Source organism: Castanea sativa, chromosome 3 (assembly GCF_040712315.1).
Source record: "Castanea sativa cultivar Marrone di Chiusa Pesio chromosome 3, ASM4071231v1".
Lineage (NCBI taxonomy): Eukaryota > Viridiplantae > Streptophyta > Magnoliopsida > Fagales > Fagaceae > Castanea > Castanea sativa.
The window spans coordinates 20,151,451-20,170,455 of NC_134015.1; the positions used below are offsets into that span (position 1 = coordinate 20,151,451).

The 19,005-nt window shown below is 34.2% G+C and overlaps 2 protein-coding genes across 2 annotated transcripts; both read right to left on the bottom strand.

Annotated features, from left to right (window-relative positions):
- Nucleotides 1-1,150: 1,150 nt before the first annotated feature.
- On the bottom strand, nucleotides 1,151-4,990 carry LOC142628642 (uncharacterized). The gene is made up of 3 exons (XM_075802693.1): nucleotides 4,652-4,990; nucleotides 1,556-1,917; nucleotides 1,151-1,425 (listed from the first exon to the last, which is right to left on the bottom strand). The coding sequence occupies exons 1-3, from the start codon at nucleotides 4,988-4,990 to the stop codon at nucleotides 1,161-1,163; spliced, it is 966 nt and encodes a 321-aa protein (XP_075658808.1). The 3' UTR covers nucleotides 1,151-1,160.
- A 3,546-nt stretch (nucleotides 4,991-8,536) lies between these two features.
- Nucleotides 8,537-17,721, bottom strand: LOC142629947 (uncharacterized). Its single transcript, XM_075803995.1, has 5 exons — nucleotides 17,447-17,721; nucleotides 16,292-16,581; nucleotides 16,082-16,171; nucleotides 9,245-9,606; nucleotides 8,537-9,111 (listed from the first exon to the last, which is right to left on the bottom strand). Exons 1-5 carry the CDS (start codon nucleotides 17,634-17,636, stop codon nucleotides 8,847-8,849), a joined length of 1,197 nt encoding a protein of 398 aa, XP_075660110.1. The 5' UTR covers nucleotides 17,637-17,721; the 3' UTR covers nucleotides 8,537-8,846.
- Between the last annotated feature and the right edge of the window lie 1,284 nt (nucleotides 17,722-19,005).

Consider the following 19,005-nt stretch of genomic DNA (forward strand, 5'->3'; position numbering starts at 1 on the left):
CAATTCCTAAGGCTAAACTACATGATTTGACAAAGAAATGCAAAAGGCATTCAATCTGTATGGAGAGATGCGAGGGGACTTATCCCGATGAGAAAGTTATCTTTGCAACGTGTGTGAGACAAGATTCCTCGGATTCCTTCTGTTTCTGCTTTAGTGAAGAACAAAAAGTAGTTAGACCACAACCACTAAAATCTATAGAGTTTTTTCGTAATAGAAAACCTATAGAGTTTTTTCTTCCCTGAACTAAAAAGTATGAGAATGACATGCAATAAGGACTTTATGTGTTAATAAATGCAAGAAAACGTACCCAAAGGTGAAACTAATCTTTGAAACATGTGTGAATAAAGGTTCGTCAAATGGCTTCTGTTTCTGCTTTAGTGAAGGATCTGAACAAATACTTAAGAGAACGATATGAAAGTGATTGGGCTTTGACATGCAGCGATCACAAAACTTGTCATGTGAGATGTGGGAAGATACACTTCTATAATGGAAGTACGAAGCCACACTTCTTTCTCACTGGAAAATGTGTGAAAAATGAGTTCGGTCGCCACTGTTATTGCACAAAATGAGATGTATGATAATAATTGCATATGTATATCTAGAGTAATATTACAGACACAAATTATTTTACAACATTATTACAAACTACTGATGTAGCTTTAGCATTTTTTAATTCTCTACAGGTTATAAAGAGTGGTTATATATATATTTATAATCATAATTGAATTTGTGACAAGATCCTCCTTTGAGACTACTCATATGGGTTTTGCCTAAATGTAAAGATGTATCCATGCGTGTAGCTTGTTTATCATGTACAACAAGTTTTATGTCCACTAGTACTTTGCGTGCACCATGTAATATTTAAAATTTATATATAAAGAAAATGAAAATTTCACAAATATCATCGAAGTTCCAGAATTAACTAAAATAACAAGTTAGTGGTGAATGTCGGCATCTTATTAGTGAAGATTATAATATATCAATTAAGATTATTTACTTTAATCGTATAAGTAGAGACTTCTAAATGATATCTTAGCGTATCAATTAAGATAATGCAATTTACATTTGAACAAATAGATTCTCAATGGTCTTTTTCCCCCCATTTTCTGGTTGAGGGGTTAAGAGGGTTTGTTGGCTCCTACAAGATGATATACAAAGTTTTAACCAAGCCACTGCTGGGCACGACGATCTCCACTACCTCCAACAGAATGCCGAATGCTGATCTTTTTAGTAGAATATTTTTGCTGAAGCCATTCAAATCCATTAACATCAAGTTTCCCATTTACAGATTTCCCTTGCTTCCTACGAGTTTGTTGTTCTCGTATAGAAGCCCAAAGTTTCTCTATGGCATCCCTTTGTCGAGTTGTGAACCTCGCTACGTTATCAAATGCGTGCTTAACTAAGATGTCTATAACTGTTTGGCACCTACAAAAGAGAAAAAAAACTAAGCTCTTTAGGCTAAAAAATTTATAAAAAATACATTAGAGAAGGCACAAAGCATGAGCATTTAAGAAACTCGAGAAACATTTCCTCGTAAGTAGGCATTGACTATTACCACGGAGTCTTATATCTTCGAGCAGCAATCTCAAGACATGTAATCAAGGCCTCCCTTTGTGACTTGATGAATCTTTTATTCTCTTCTACTTCCACATTGATCTTGGCTGTTGCATCTTTCTTTCCCTTCATGAAACCTTTTTTAACTACAGTAGAAAGCATAGCGTCGAGCCCAAATGGATCGGACTCTTCCAAATGTTCTTCAGCTGGAACACCAACTAATACATCCTGCTTCATTGCACCATCTTCATCTGTCGATTCTGTTTCATCTTGCAGAGCTGCCGCTTCATCTCTGTCATCATCCTCAGTTACAACAGGGAGATTAGCTGTGGCTTCTTTAATCCGTCCAGCTGTTTTTGAAAACTATATGGACAAAACGAATAGTCAGCCATGGTTAAAAAAAATATGAAACATATGTTGGTAGTTCAGGACTACCACAAATGAAGTACTATAACATGTCCGTCATTATCAATCCTTGGGCCAAGCTATACCCCAAAACTAAGATATGATAAGCTGCACAAATTGTACTTGGAATTTCCTATATGAAAAGATAAAAATAAAAACACGATGCATCAAAAATCAAGATCTACATCATCCAAGCAGCATTAGAAACACACCATAACAAAACTCGATGCCTATATGCCTATACGTCATCATCAATTGGATGACAACCAGGAAGTAAATAGAACATTCTTCATCACGGCTTACAAGTAAAACTTTCCGCTGCACTCGCAAGAACAGAGAAATATTTGGTAGTAAAAATAGGGGAGGGGCTATTTGAATCCTAAACATCTCTGTTGGAAAGACCATGAGATGTCAATTGAGCTCAAGGCCCTTGGCAGGAACAAAGATAAATTCAAGTCCCAAAAACCACTTAACCAATTGAAGCCATTGTCTCTAGGTTGTCTAAAAGTAATTGGCAAACTCATACTAAAATGGAAACCAAAATGAGTTCCCATACAACACAATTTCTCTATAAAATAAAAAATAAAAAACATAATTTTTCATGTGGACATGAGCTTTCAATCTATTGTAGTTAAGTGTATTACATTCAGACAAAAATAATAATAATAAAAATCTAGATACAATTATCTGAAGAGAATAAATTTTAAGCTGAACAACAAAAAATGTGCTAATGTTTATTTATTTAATTACAGTTATTACTGATTTTACGCTGTTTTCTAATGGATTTTCATACATATATCTATATAATAAAACTGCAGAAAAATCTTAGGCAATGATGTACCATGATAATGACAAGTAAAATGAATCAAAGAACGCTTATCAGTTTCCTAATCAGAGTAGAAGACAAAACGAGTCTAAAATTCGGATCACAGAATTAAAATCCTTGCCTATAATTTCCTTCGTTGAGACAGCCTCTTCTGACTTTCAATAGAAGTCAACATTATAATCAAATGCTGTCTTTGAAATTTGAAAGTTCTTCCGACTCCAAGATTTATAGCCTTGGGTCAGAATATAACTAACAGGAATATTTAACATCAAACAGAAAGTCTACGAACAAAAAAAAAAAAAAAAGCATCACACAGAAAGAATCTAAACTGTGTTTTGCCCTTATTTTAATGGAGGTGACATCCCTGTTCATTTTCATATGTCCATTTTCACCATAATTCAGAATTATTGTGATCCTAGTAAGATCTTAACTTGAGGATAAAATTGTCAGCATGCCTTAATTGCTCTTTCCTTACAAACATCTAGTGATCTACCTATGTTATTCCTCAGAGTAAACTTATGAACCTTTTTAGGGGAGACGTATATATCCTTATCAGCACTCTCATCTAGGTGTTTGTCAATCCAGCACAAAATCTAGCATCCTGAGTACTGTATTAGTCAGCCACTTGAATGATCTAAGCTTCTCTTTAAGCCAAAACTTTTTCCCAGTGTATCATAAGTGAAGAAGACTAGCATATTTATGAAATTCTACTACAAGGAAAAAATAATCTTTTACTTAAACACACATTGATCATGTGCAAGACAACTAGTGACAAACTCAGGGAATTTCCTCTTCCCACAAGAGGGGATAGAGGGTGAGATTGTGGTTCAAACTTCAAAAACCACTTGGTGCATGTGTAACTTACCAATAAAATTAAAAAGAACGAGGAAACATGAAACCAAAGATCTGTGAGATGCGAAAAACCAAGATCGAGGAAAAAAAGGATCAAAGCATAGACACAAGAACACAAGATTTATGAGATTCACCCAAATTATCAATGGAGCTTCTGCATCTTCTACAATGAAGATTATAAAAGGAGTTACAAGGATTTTTTTTTTTTTGGATAGGCAAGAAAGTAATATATATATATATATATATATATATATATATATATTTGATAAGTAATGAAAATTTTATTGTTAAAAAAGGAAACACCCGTGTGTGCTTGAGGAGCAGTACAATCAATCTTTTTTTTTTTTTTTGATAAGTAATAAAGAAGTATATTCAAAAACACTATCTTATGTAGAAAAACATAAGGCAGAGGGAAAATTACAAAGAGATAAGAAACACAAGAGAGAAAAAGAGAAGGAAAAGAAACTAATTACAAAGGAGAGAGCTAAGGAACATGGGGAGAGAATCACTAGAGGTGAGTCCCAAAGCCCTAGACCAGTCAAACAGAGAGCTACTGAAAGAAGCCAATAACTGATCATCCGAACTTTCCATGTCCTCAAACGTCCTCCTATTTGGCTCCCTCCAAAGACACCACTATAAGCACAATAGAGCTAAATTCCAAATGCTAGACAAATGCTTTCCAAGCCAATTCCGCCAACCAAAGAGCGTATCCACAACCGATCTTGGCAAGACCCAAGAAATCCCAAACAATCTAAAGACCAAACTCCACAACCGATAAGCCTTACCACAATGAAGTAGCAAATGATCCACCGTCTCCCTATTACAACGGCACATAATGCACCAGTCAACAAAATTCATCCCTCTACCCCTCAAATTGTCACCTGTAAGGATCTTATCCCATACAACAGTCCACACAAAGAAGGAGACACGCCGAGGAGCCTTAACCTTCTAGACTCCTTTCCAAGGAAATATTATGGGTAAGGGACTTCGTAACTTATTATAGAACGATCAGACATCAAAATCCTCATTCTTTGTCAATTTCCATCGCAAACGATCACCATTCTCATTGGGAGGTAAATTTGAAGCCAAAGTACAGAGAAATTCCTCCACCCCACCCATTTCCCAATCATTTGGTCTTTGAATAAACCGAACACCCCAGCTTCTCCGTTCTCCTATCCCCAACCGATCAAGAGAAGAGGCCACCGATGCCTCTTTATTGGAGGCAATCTCATACACACTCAGAAAAATCAATTTAAGTGGAGAATCCCCACACCATTGATCTGTCCAAAGCTTAACTCTATCTCCTGCCCCTACCTCAAATAGAAAATTTTTGCTAAATTCCTCCCAACCCATACGTGTACTTCTCTACAAACCGCACCCATGAACCCCTCTATCTAGCTTGGAGGTCCATCCCCCCCCCCCCCCCCAATTCTACTCCAAACTTTAGAACTACAACCCTTCTCCAAAGCCTTGCCTTCTCAATCCCAAATCGCCATAACCACTTCCCTAATAGGGTTTTATTAAAAGTAGTTAATTTCCTTACTCCTAACCCACCATTTTCCAAAGGTGCACACACTTTGTTCCATCCCACCAAATGAGTCTTGGAATCCCCTCACAAAAAATCCATTTGCAGCCTCTCAATTTTATTGGCCACATGGGTAGGGATGGTAAAAAGGGATAGAAAATAAGTAGGAAGACTCGCTAATGTACTTTTAAGCAGCATCAGTCTTCCACCTTTTGACAAATACATCTTCTTAAATCCGGCCAACTTACACTCAATTTTCTCCAAGATAGGATTCCAAATAGTAGGAGACTTGTGGGATGCCCCCAATGGCATACCAAGATAGGTCATAGGCAAAGATCCAATCCGGCAGCCCAAGATTTCTGCCAAGACATGGACATTAGGAACCTCCCCAATGGGAACCATCTCACTCTTTAACGCATTAACCTTTAAACCTGTCACTGCCTAGAAACAAAGAAGAAGCATCTGGACATGTAGAATCTATTCCTCATCTACATCGCAGAACATAATCGTGTCATCCGCAAACAACAGATGCGAGACGCATACCCCTCCACCCCGTCTACCATTAGCCCTAAAATCTCGGGTCAAACCAGCCCCTTCAACTCTTTTCATCATCCTACTAAAGACCTCCATCAGTACCAGAAACAGCATGGGAGATAGTGGGTCCCTTTGTCTCAATCCCCTCGAGCTCCCAAAAAAATCAACTGGGGACCCATTAAACAAAACAGAAAATTGGACTGTAGATATGCAAGTGCGGATCCACCTACACCACCTCTCCCCGAATCCCATTCTCTTCAACAAATCTAGAAGAGCCTCCCAATTCACATGATCATAGGTTTTCTCAATATATAATTTACAAATAACCCCCAAAATCTTACTCTTCACCCTACTATCAACACATTCATTAGCAATAATGACTGAATCAAGTATCTGTCTACCACCCACTCATTAGGCAAGAAAGTAATATCATTAAAAAAGAAATAGAAGAAAGAATATAGGGTGTTCACGATAATGAACAAAAAACAACACAAAAAATAGAGAAACGAAGGACTCAAAAAGCTATGCTAAGAGAGAATAGAAAATCATTAAGAGAAGAATAGTCCTAGAAACCCCAACACCGAGACCAATCTAAGGGAGTCCACTGGCACCAATCAATCAACTGAGCAAAAGATTTCTCAGTATCCTTGAAAGAACGCTGATTATGTTTTGTTCAAATAATCCACATCAGACAACCTGAAACCAAATTCCAAATATCGGAATTATGTTTCCCAAGCCATTGTTGCCATCAAAATAATAAGTTAGCAACAGAACCTGGCATGACCCAATGAATCCCAAATAGCTAAAGCATATGCACCCACAGAGAATGAGCTAACAAACAAAAAATAAGAAGGTGATCCACAAATTCCTCATTACAACATGCATAACAATGATTTGCCAAGGGGCGACCTTGAAGCATAAAATTATCCAATGTAGGAATTTGGTAATATATATTTAGTACAGCCTTATTCAAATATTACTAGGGTTGCAAATTGTCCATGCGGCACATGGTAAGGTGTACAGTAGATCAAGCTCCACACACAACCAATCAAAATGTGCAAAACAGCCATGAGGTTGACAACAGATTAATTATTTATTCATTTTTTCTTTGATATATAAACTGATAAAAATTTATCTGTCTCCATTTCTTTCATCTTCTATATTTATTCTCCTTTGGAATGGATTGTTTGAATTTTACCTTGGACTACAATTTCCTTCTTGGTCCTTTCTCGTAGTTTCTGGTACCAATATTCATAGCTGAATCTGGAACTGCACTACTATAGCCTCTATATGGACTATTTGGGGGGAAAGGAATGTCTATTTCTTTTGACTAGTAACATTCAAACCTAGGACCTAACCCTATAAGACCCCACCTCTTACCAGCTGGGCCAAGACCAAGGGCTAAAAGGAAAAGGAAGAGTTCTAAAATCCATCTTGTTTAGAAGACTGATAACTCAGGCTTTGTTTGGGAGTAAAGTGTATTTAAGTAAGGGAAAAGAATTGAATAGAATTAAGTAATTTTGTTTGCATGTTTTAAAATAAAGGAATAGAAGGTAAGTAACCTTGTTTAGGAGTAACATAGAGAGAAATGAATGGAATCATTTTATAATAATATTATTGTTAGACCCTTATTTTAAAATAAAAAGCTAAATATATAGGGGTATTTTGGAAGTTCTAGTAAAAAAAAATCATTAAATCTAATTCCTATCCCCCCAATTCCTCCCAATTTTAGGAGGAATGAAAATTTGAGATTTTGAGGGAATAGAGAGGAGTAAGTGTTCATTCTTACCCATTCTATTCCCTCTAACTTAAACTCCCAAACAAGAAAATGAATTTTCCATTCCTTCCATTAAAACTCTCAAACAAAGAAATGAAAGAATATTCTAAAATTATTCTTTTCATTCATTCCTCCCAAACCAGCTGTCAATGAAACTAAGCTATTGCATAATAATTTTTGGAGCATCATTGTGTTTTAAAATAATTAAGCATGGTTAATTCCAAAACAAATAAGACTTTATATACAACGCAAAATCAATCAAGATTGACTCAAGAAAGAAGCATAGTAAAATACTATTATCAATTTGCACTGTGGTTAATTCTTCTGTTGTCAATAGGTTACTTTCATGCCAATCCTAACAGTTGATCTTTGACCATTCCAAAGACATAGCACGTAATATGGCCCTCACATTAATTAGCTAAAAGCTCCTTGTCCAAACAAATGAGGTGCAACATCTAAAACCTATTAAATTCCTCACATATGCAAGTGTGTAGAAGTGTGTGTAAGAAAGCATGTGTTTGCAAAAGGACCCTGCAGACCTAGCCAGATGTAATCTCACATTCATCTTTGGCTAAAAAAAAGAGAAAAAGAAAAAGAAAATTATGCATGTGACAAAGCTACGGCGACAAAAACTTTTTCCAGGGGGAAGGAATAAAAAAAGGCAAACACTATATTTGGTCCTTAAAGTTTGGCCAATTTACCAATCCATCCCTAGAGCTTCAAAAGTAGCAATTTCTTCATTAAAATGACGTAGAATTCTCCAATTTTGTCCCTAAAATCATAAGTGTACAGTATGTTATGTACTTTTACTAACTCGTCATGCTTTGAGATCATCCTTATCTAATCAATGATAGCCAAAATGAAATGATTGGAAAGCTAGCAAAGTTATAAAGAGTGGTTATATATATTTATAATCATAATTGAATTTGCAACAAGATCCTCAATTGAGACTACTCATATGGGTTTTGCCTAAATGTATAAAACCCAAATGTAAAGATGTATCCATGTGTGTAGCTTGCTTATCATGTACAACAAGTTTTATCTCCACCAGTACTTTGCATGCACCATGTAATATTTAAAATTTATATATAAAGAAAATGAAAAATTCACAAATATCATCAAAGTTCCAAAATTAACTAAAATAACAAGTTAGTAGTAAATGTTGACCTCTCATCTGTGAAGATTATAACATATCAATTAAGATTATTTACCTTAATCATGGAAGTGGAAACTTCTAAATGATATTTTAACGTATCAATTAAGAAAATGCAATTTACATTTGAACAAATAGATTCTCAATGATCTTTTTCCCCCATTTTCAGGTTGAGGTGTTAAGAGCGTTTGTTGGCTCCTACATGATGATATACGAAGTTTTAACCAAGCCACTGCTGGGCACGACGATCTCCACTACCTCCAACAGAATGCCGAATGCTGATCTTTTCAGTAGAATATTTTTGCTGAAGCCATTCAAATCCATTAACATCAAGTTTCCCATTTACAGATTTCCCTTGCTTCCTACGAGTTTGTTGTTCTCGTATAGAAGCCCAAAGTTTCTCTATGGCATCCCTTTGTCGAGTTGTGAACCTCGCTACGTTATCAAATGCGTGCTTAACTAAGATGTCTATAACTGTTTGGCACCTACAAAAGAGAAAAAAACTAAACTCTTTAGGATAAAAAATTTATAAAAAATACATTAGAGAAGGCACAAAGCATGAGCATTTAAGAAACTCGAGAAACATTTCCTCGTAAGTAGGCATTGATTGACTATTACCACGGAGTCTTATATCTTCGAGCAGCAATCTCAAGACATGTAATCAAGGCCTCCCTTTGTGACTTGATGAATCTTTTATTCTCTTCTACTTCCACATTGATCTTGGCTGTTGCATCTTTCTTTCCCTTAATGAAACCTTTTTTAACTACAGTAGAGAGCATAGCGTCGAGCCCAAATGGATCGGACTCTTCCAAATGTTCTTCAGCTGGAACACCAACTAATACATCCAGCTTCATTGCACCATCTTCATCTGTCGATTCTGTTTCATCTTGCAGAGCTGCCGCTTCATCTCTGTCATCATCCTCAGTTGCAACAGGGAGATTAGCTATGGCTTCTTTAATCCGTCCAGCTGTTTTTGAAAACTATATGGACAAAACGAATAGTCAGCCATGGTTAAAAAAAATATGAAACATATGTTGGTAGTTCAGGACTACGAAAAATGAAGTACTATAACATGTCTGTCATTATCAATCCTTGGGCCAAGCTATACCCCAAAACTAAGATATGATAAGATGCACAAATTGTACTTGGAATTTCCTATATGAAAAGATAAAAATAAAAACACGATGCATCAAAAATCAAGATCTACATCATCCAAGCAGCATTAGAAACACACCATAACAAAACTCGATGCCTATATGCCTATACGTCATCATCAATTGGATGACAACCAGGAAGTAAATAGAACATTCTTCATCACGGCTTACAAGTAAAACTTTCCGCTGCACTCGCAAGAACAGAGAAATATTTGGTAGTAAAAATAGGGGAGGGGCTATTTGAATCCTAAACATCTCTGTTGGAAAGACCATGAGGTGTCAGTTGAGCTCAAGGCCCTTGGCAGGAACAAAGATAAATTCAAGTCCCAAAAACCACTTAACCAATTGAAGCCACTGTCTCTAGGTTGTCTAAAAGTAATTGGCAAACTCATACAAAAATGGAAACCAAAATGAGTTCCCATACAACATAATTTTTCTATAAAAAAAAAAAAATCATGTGGACATGAGCTTTCGATCTATTATAAATAAGTGTATTACATTCAGACAAAAATAAAATAAAAATCTAGATACAATAATCGGAAGAAAATAAAATTTCAGCTGAACAACAAAAAATGTGCTTATGTTTATTTATTTAATTACAGTTATTACTGATTTTACGACGTTTTCTTATGGATTTTCATACATAAATCCATATAATAGAACTGCAAAAATATCTTAGGCAATGATGTACCATGATAATGACAAGTATAATGAATCAAAGAACACTAATCAGTTTCCTTATCAGAGTAGAAGACAAAACAAGTCTAAAAATTGGATCACAGAATTAAAATCCTTGTCTATAATTTCCTACGTTGAGGCAGCCTCTTCTGACTTTCAATGGAAGTCAACATTATAATCAAATGCTGTCTTTGAAATTTGAAAGTTCCTCTGACTCCAAGATTTATAGCCTTGGATCAGAATATAACTAACATGAATATTTAGCATCAAACAGAAAGTCTACACACAAAAAGAAGAAAAGAAAAAAAAAGCATCACACAGAAAGAATCTAAACTGTGTTTTGCCCTTATTTTAATGGAGGTGACATCCCTGTTCAATTTCATGTCCATTTTCACCATATTTCAGAATTATTGTGATCCTAGTAAAATCTTAACTTGAGGGTAAAATTGTCAACATGCCTTAATTGCTCTTTCCTTCCAAACATCTAGTGATCTACCTATGTTATTCCTCAGAGAAAACTTATGAACCTTTTTATGGGAGATGTATATATCCTTATCAGCACTCTCATCTAGGTATTTGTCAATCCAGCACAAAATCTAGTATCCTGAGTACTGTATTAGTTAGCCACTTGAATAATCTAAGATTCTCTTTAAGCCAAAACTTTTACCCAGTGTAACATAACTGAAGAAGCCTAGCATTTATGAAATTCTACAACGAGAAGATAATCTTTTACTTAAACACACATTCATCATGTGCTAGACAACTAGTGACAAACTCAGGGAATTTCCTCTTCCCACAAGAGAGGATAGAGGGTGAGATCGTGGTTCAAACTTCAAAAACCACTTGGTGCATGTGTAACTTACCAATAAAAAGAATGAGGAAACATAAAACCAAAGACTTGTGAGATGCGAAAAACCAAGATCGGGGAAAAAAAGGATCAAAGCATAGACACAAGAACACCAGATTTATGTGATTCACCCAAATTATCAATGGAGCTTCTACATCTTCTACAATGAAGATAATAAAAGGAGTTACAAGGATTTTTTTTTTTTTTGATAGGCAAGAAAGTAATATTATTATTTTATTTTATTTCATTTTGATAAGTTAGGCAAGAAAGTAATATTAATAAAAAAAAAATAGAAGAAAGAATACAGGGTGTTCACGATAATGAACAAAAAACAACTCAAAAAATAGAGAAACAAAGGACTCAAAAAGCTATGCTAAGAGACAATAGAAAATCATTAAGAGAAGAACAGTCTAAGAGACCCCCAACATTGAGACCAATCTAAGAGAGTCTGCTGGCACCAATCTATCAATTGAACCAAAAATTTCTCAGTATCCTTCAAAGAACGCCAATTATGTTTAGTCCAAATAATCCACATAGCCAAAAACGAAATTCCAAATATTGGAATTATGTTTCCCAAGCCATTGTTGCCAAAAAAATAATAAGTTAGCAACAGAACTTAGCATGACCCAATGAATCCCAAATAGCTGAAGCATATGCACCCACAAAGAATGAGCTAACAAACAAAAAATAAGAAGGTGATCCACAGATTTCTCATTACAACATGTACAGCAACGATTTGCCAAGGGGCGACTTCAAAGCATAAGATTATCTAATGTAAGAATCTAGTAATATATATTTAGAACAGCCTTATTCAAATATTACTAGGGTTACAAATTGCCCATGCGGCACATGGTAAGGTGTACAGTGGATCAAGCTCCACACACAACCAATCAAAATGTGCAAAACAGCCATGAGATTGACAACATATTAATTATTTATTCATTTTTTCTTTGATATATAAACTGATAAAAATTTATCTATCTCCATTTCTTTCATCTTCTATATTTATTCTCCTTTGGAATGGATTGTTTGAATTGTACCTTGGACTACAATTTCCTTCTTGGTCCTCTCTCACAGTTTCTGGTACCAATATTCATAGCTGAATCTGGAACTGCACTACTATAGCCTCTATATGGACTATTTGGGGGGGGGTGGAAGGAATGCTTATTATTTCTTTTGACTGGTAAAATTCAAACCTAGGACCTAACCCTATAAGACCCCACCCCTTACCAGCTGGGCCAAGACCAAGGGCTAAAAGGAATAGGAAGAGTTCTTAAACCCATCTTGTTTAGAAGACTGATAACTCAGGCTTTGTTTGGGAGTAAAATGTATTTAAGGAAAAGGAATGGAATAGAATTAAGTAACTTTGTTTGAATGTTTTAAAATAAAGGAATGGAAAGGAATGGAAGGTAAGTAACCTTATTTGGAAATAACATAGAGGGAAAGGAATGAAATCATTTTATGACAATATTACTATTAGACCTCTATTTTAAAATAAAGGGCTAAATATATTGGGGTATTTTGAAAGTTTTAGTAAAAAAGTCATTAAATCTAATTCCTTTCCCTCCAATTCCTCCCAATTTTGGGAGGAATGATAATTTGAGATTTTGAGGGAATAGAAATGAATAAGTGTTCCCTCTTACCTATTCTATTCCCTTCAACTTAAACTCCCAAACAAGGAAATGAACTTTCCATTCCCTCCATTAAAACTCTCAAACAAAGAAAAGAAAGAATATTCTAAAATTATTCTTTTCACTCCTTCCCATTCCATTCATTTCCTTCCTCCCAAACCAGCTGACAATGAAACTAAGCTATTGCATAATAATTTTTGGAGCATCATAGTGTTTTCAAATAATTAAGCATGGTTAATTCCAAAACAAATAAGACTTTATATACAACGCAAAATCAATCACGATTGACTGAAGAAAGAAGCATATGGTAAAATACTATTATCAATTTGCACTGGGGTTAATTCTTCTGTTGTCAATAGGTTACTTTCATGCCAATCCTAACAGTTGACTTTGACCATTCCAAAGACATAGCACGTAATCTGGCCCTCACATTAATTAGCCAAAAGCTCCTTGTCCAAACAAATGAGGTGCAACATATAAAACCTATTAGATTCCTCACATATGCAAGTGTGTAGAAGTGTGTGTGTAAGAAAGCCCGTGTATGCAAAAGGACCCCGCAGACCTAGCCAGATGTAATCTCACATTCATCTTTGGCTAAAAAAAAAAGAGGAAAAGAAAAAGAAAATTATGCATGTGACAAAGCTAAGGCAACAAAAACTTTTTCCAGGGGGAAGAAAAAAAAAAAGGCAAACACCATATTTGGTCCTTAAAGTTTGGCCAATTTACCAATCCCATCCCTAGAGCTTCAAAAGTAGCAATTTCGTCATTAAAATGATGTAGAATTCTCCAATTTTGTACCTAGAATCATAACTGTACAGTATGTTATGTACTTTTACTAACTTGTCATGCTTTGAGATCATCCTTATCTAATCAATGATAGCCAAAATGAAATGATTGAAAAGCTAGCAAAGTTAGATGCATGAAATAATAATAGCTTATCCCTAATTTTATTGTTCATATAATTTTGTTTTTTTCGACGTTAAACATACAGCTAAATGAGATTATTATATTCAACAATTTTTAGTAATATTATCTTTCCGCACTTTGCTATTAGCAAATTTCATGCATGATTTTTTAGCCAAACCAAAATATCAAGACACTAATTTGAGGAGGAAATTAGACCTATTCCAAAAGCTTAAAATGTTAGAAAATGATAAATTTAATCATTATTCTAACACTCGTCTTTCATGTGTGGACCCAGACTTCCCCTTTATAAGTGGAGCTCAATACATTGAATTTTTAAAAAGGAGGTAGATTAGAGACCAGTCTCAAGCTCACAACTACCTGGTTTGATACCATGATAAATTACCACTTATCCCAAAAATTTCAGTTATTTGGATATAATAAATAATCATTATTCAAACAATATATAACATAAACTCATCATGTTGTTTAACTACATTGTTTTTGAAATCAATCATGTAAGTTTGTATTTGTCTTTCTATGTTAGCATCTCAGCAAGCTTGACAGATGGGTTTATGTACACCTAAGTACAGTGCCATCATGCCGTCTTCTACCTCCAAAATTTTAAAAGCTTTACATCACAAGACACCCCATACTACCTGAACCCACAGCCATGCCATGTGTTTAGATAGTCTAATCTCAAACAATAGCAATTGACTCAATGTTTACATGAGCCAAATCTAAAAACAAGAATTTCAAAAAAAGAATTTATTTTGGTAACTGCAAATTATTTAGATGTATTTACATTAATGCATTATAGAAGTAGTATCATACATAAAGAATAATTTTTATTAGTAAGAGGAGAATGTTAAGTACACAGGATATATACAAGAACTCTTAAAAAATTACAATCTATAGTTCAAAAGATCAATACAAATAGTATCCAATTCCAAGTGAGACCTACATCAACTCCCACAAACAATACCTGATCATTTCCATTTGACAAAAGAAAACTCATATATGTGGCAAACTAAGTATGAATTCTTAAAAATACGAAGTGGACCAACACTGCCTAAGGCCTTCATCCAATCATACAAAGATCGAAGAAATAAGGACTTAGCTGAAACAAAGTTGAGATTTTCAAATTTTGCTACTTGATTGGTAGCCAAATTATCCCTGGCAGAAAGCAAGCAACAAATAAACATACTTTTATATCATATAAACGTCATTCCATAGAGGAAAAATAATTTCAACTCCAATATGCCTTAAAGCCAAAAAGGACATAAATAGTTTTTTTTTTTTTTCAAAGAACATCTATGGAATAGTTTTCCTTTTTTTATCTTTTGTTTTTTATTAAATTTTTGTTCATTTTATGGTTATATTAACTAGGATATGACATAGAAAACAACATATATAATTGATAACCTTAAATTTGGTAGTATATAATGACATGACACAAAACAGCAGATGCAACACGTACAATATAAAATATATATTATCAATACTCATCATAAAAGGCAAACAATGTCGATAATCTGAAAGAAATTAAAGTTTCGTTGCCTTGTAGAAAACACTGCCAAGATGACCAAAAGGCTGTATGGACTGGAATTAAAGAAACACAAGGACTACATTTGATATCTTTAAAGATTTTAACCTTATTTAAATTCTTTTCCTACTTCACAAGAAAACCAAACCCCTAGTCTCCAAAGAAGCTCATTTTCTTCTATCTTCATTTACACCAAAAAGAAAAGCACTTAAACAGCCTGACTTAACTTCATGCATATTAATGTTATGTACCCACTCATCGCTTTTTTCGTACATGTAACATATCAATATCAATGTCACCACAAACTCATTAAATAAGATTAAAAAAAAAAAGTGCTCTTAATTGATGTTACAAATACAATTTTAAATCAGATTTCTATATCCAACCCATTCAAACAAAGATTTCTTCATTCTTCTAAAACTACCGAAAAATTAAAGCAACATAGACGTTCAAGGGAAAATACTCATGCACAAATTGACAATGTACATATTCCCATTCTGTAAATGGATAAGAGCACTGTATTTGACTTTGATAACAAAAATTATGCTGGTACATCAACTGAGACATACTAAATTCTTGACATAACTTGTTGCATACCTTAATATGCTTCTCATTAACTCAAAATATGAAGAAAATTGTTAAATAAATGAATCAGCCAATATAAAGACTATAAGGGAGCACAAGTAAAGTTCATACCACAAAGCTGTCATCAGTGTATAAATCATTTGCATCCACCACCATGATCATCCATGTAGTTAGTTGATTTTTTTGCTTCTTACTGAGACACTACATCAATACATAAGTTTAGAAAATTGATAAGGAAGATTTTTTCTTCTTAACAAAAGATTGAAAAGTGATAACTAATAGAAAAATAAACTCATGTATGCAAAAAGACCAGAATCTTACTTCTGTGACATCTTGTGCGGCGGAGAACAATGCATGATAATCTGCTCGCACTGAAGGATCTGTACAAGAAGTGGATGAAGACATTGCAGCTTCTAGTATGGCAAAGAAGTGATCACTAGTTCCTGGCTTCACACTTCCCGCTTGAATCAGCTGGATGGCCAACTTTGAAGCCTTACCAAACTTTGCGGGGTTCTTGATATGCAAAGCTATTTTTTGCATGGCGTCTATAATTTGCTTCTCTGAGGCATCAGTTGTGGTTTTGAACCTCAAGCGTTTTTCAGGTGCAGCAGCTGCGAATTACAATGAACATGTCAGCTTCATTTCAAGAGACTAATATTTCATAAGAGACACAAACAAGAAGATAAACAGAGTTTATATATGGTACAAATTCAAAATCCATAAATATGAGACATTCTTCAGATCTATTTTGTCACTAAGAACGTGTAGGTGCAAAAGTAGCAACATCTTGGGTTCTATGCTTTGATTTCTTGTATTGTCTTGCTATTCTAGTACACTTCATCTAAGCAGGACTGTAGTTTGCATAGCTCAATTGAGTACATTATGCATTCCACATACAACGAAAAATTCAAAGCTTAAAAATCTTTTTACTTTCTTTTCCTGCAATTTCTTCCTAACCAAACATTCTCTATGGTCATTCAAATTCAACAAAACCTTCGACAGAAAGCATATCATCTTAAAGTCCATATACAAGCATCATGCTGGAACATCAACCCAGACAAACACAAAATCTCTCACAGACCCGTACTCATATTGAGTTAATGCAAAAAAGCAACACAAGAAAAAGAATCAAGATATTCAATTCAATCTTCAATGTTAAGACCCCAAAACACTCTTCTTCTTCTTCTTTTTTGGCTTTCTCAGCAACCAAACAAAATATGGAAGTAAAATCAGACAAATACAACAATGAAAAAAGCAAGACAAGTTGAAACTCATGAAACCCATATTCCAAAAAGTGATTTTTGTTGCTTTCAGAGAGATGAACTTAACACCCAAAATTGAAAATCACGAAACCCATTTTCCAAAATGCAAATTAGTTGCTTTTAAAGAGCTGAACTAAACAGCCCAAAATTGGGTTTTGAAAACAAAAGGCAAAGCAGTTCCAAATAACAAAGTGGGGAAAGAAAGAATAGTAACCTTCTGGTTCTGGGAATGGCTCAGTGGGTTTGGGTTTGGGGCGCTTGAGTGCGCTCTTGAGGACTGGAATCGAAGAAAAAGAAGGAGGAGTAGTAGTGTTGTGTCGTTGTTGTTGTTTTTTTTCTTCTTCTTCTTCTTGTGGTTTTTGTTGGGAAGGAGGAGGCAAGCCTTCGAAGAGGTTGTCACCCATCTCTGATCTCTCTGTCTCTGTCCTTCTCTCTGTGTGTCTCTGTAATCTGTATGTATCTGTGTAAAATCACTGGGCAACAAATTTACAAATCGAGTAGAAAGGGTGTTTTTATTCGGGTGTGTATTTTAGATTGCCACAAGCCCACAATTAATTTTTTTTATAAAATTTTAAAATAAGGACATTCTTTTTTGGTTAACAATATTTTTTTTTTAGGATAACAATTTTTTTTGATGGTACTTAATAATTTTTTTTTTAGAATACTAAGTATGGTAATACACACGAGAAGAGAGAAGAATATCTTAAAGAAGTTGACAATCTAATATTTTTTTAAATATTAATATAATAATCATGAATTTTTTTTTTGTAAAAGAACTAATCAAGATTTTTTTTTTTATATAAAATAGAAATTCTACTTTAACCTAATCCAAATGTATATGTGTGTAAAGCTCACATTGCCATTTATTCTACACACTCACATGTATTTATATTTGTGAAGTGACTATTGCACCAAGGGTATGCAGTGGTAATCAAGATTGTTTTTTAAAGTACTTGAAACATATCGCACCAAGGTTACGTGAAATTTCTTTTGAGAGAAAGAATCATAGCCTTTTTTTTTATTAAATTTATACCATGAATTAGTTATTGACCTTGGACATAATGCAATCCAACATTTAATTTATCATAACACTTTTTTTATTTTGGGGGAAAATAAATTTTATTTTAGCAATATAAAACTATGCAGAAAAGGTAGAATATCTTCCCACCATATCAATTTTATTCCATCCTTTATTCAAATATTAATATTCCCTCCATCCTTTATCTCTCTCTCTCTCTCTCTCTCTCTCTCTCTCTCTCTCTCTCTCTTATATATATATATATATATATATTCCTAACATGTTGAGCTAACAGTGAGGTACTAAATTTTCTTGAGAAATATTATATTTATAATACTTTCATAACAAATCTTAGATGATAAGTTGTTACTGTTTCTAATTTGAACCTACCGCTATAATTATTATTTTTTTGCCACTAGTAACAATATGTCACTTAAAATTTGTAATGAAAATATTATGGATATAGCATTGTTCATATGGACATGAGAGAAAGAAATATCACATAATAACCTCACTTTGTTCCTTGTCAACTCATACAAGTTTGTTTGGCTTGAGCTTAATTGCTTAGTTTTTAGCTTTTATGTACAATTTTTTAAAACCTCATTTTTTCCCCCACTTTGTCAAGGTACAAGTATGCTTTAACATACTTTCAACAAAAAATATGCACCACAAATTCTATAACTCAATGGGTTGTTAAAGCTTCTGCATCTTCCACATTCGATCCCATTGACTATAGTGATGTAATCTTTTTTCTT

Bases quoted from the DNA above. Each gene is read 5' to 3' on its own strand.
- LOC142628642 (XM_075802693.1), bottom strand. From the start codon at position 4,990: ATGGGTTGGGAGGAATTTAGCAAAAATTTTCTATTTGAGGTAGGGGCA. The intron at 1,918-4,651 runs GTCTGATCGTTC...TTGTCCATATAG, and splicing joins CAAAGAATGAGGATTTTGAT to TTTTCAAAAACAGCTGGACG. The intron at 1,426-1,555 runs GTAATAGTCAAT...TCTCTTTTGTAG, and splicing joins CGAAGATATAAGACTCCGTG to GTGCCAAACAGTTATAGACA.
- LOC142629947 (XM_075803995.1), bottom strand. From the start codon at position 17,636: ATGGGTGACAACCTCTTCGAAGGCTTGCCTCCTCCTTCCCAACAAAAA. The intron at 16,172-16,291 runs GTAAGATTCTGG...GTATTGATGTAG, and splicing joins CCGCACAAGATGTCACAGAA to TGTCTCAGTAAGAAGCAAAA. The intron at 9,112-9,244 runs GTAATAGTCAAT...TCTCTTTTGTAG, and splicing joins CGAAGATATAAGACTCCGTG to GTGCCAAACAGTTATAGACA.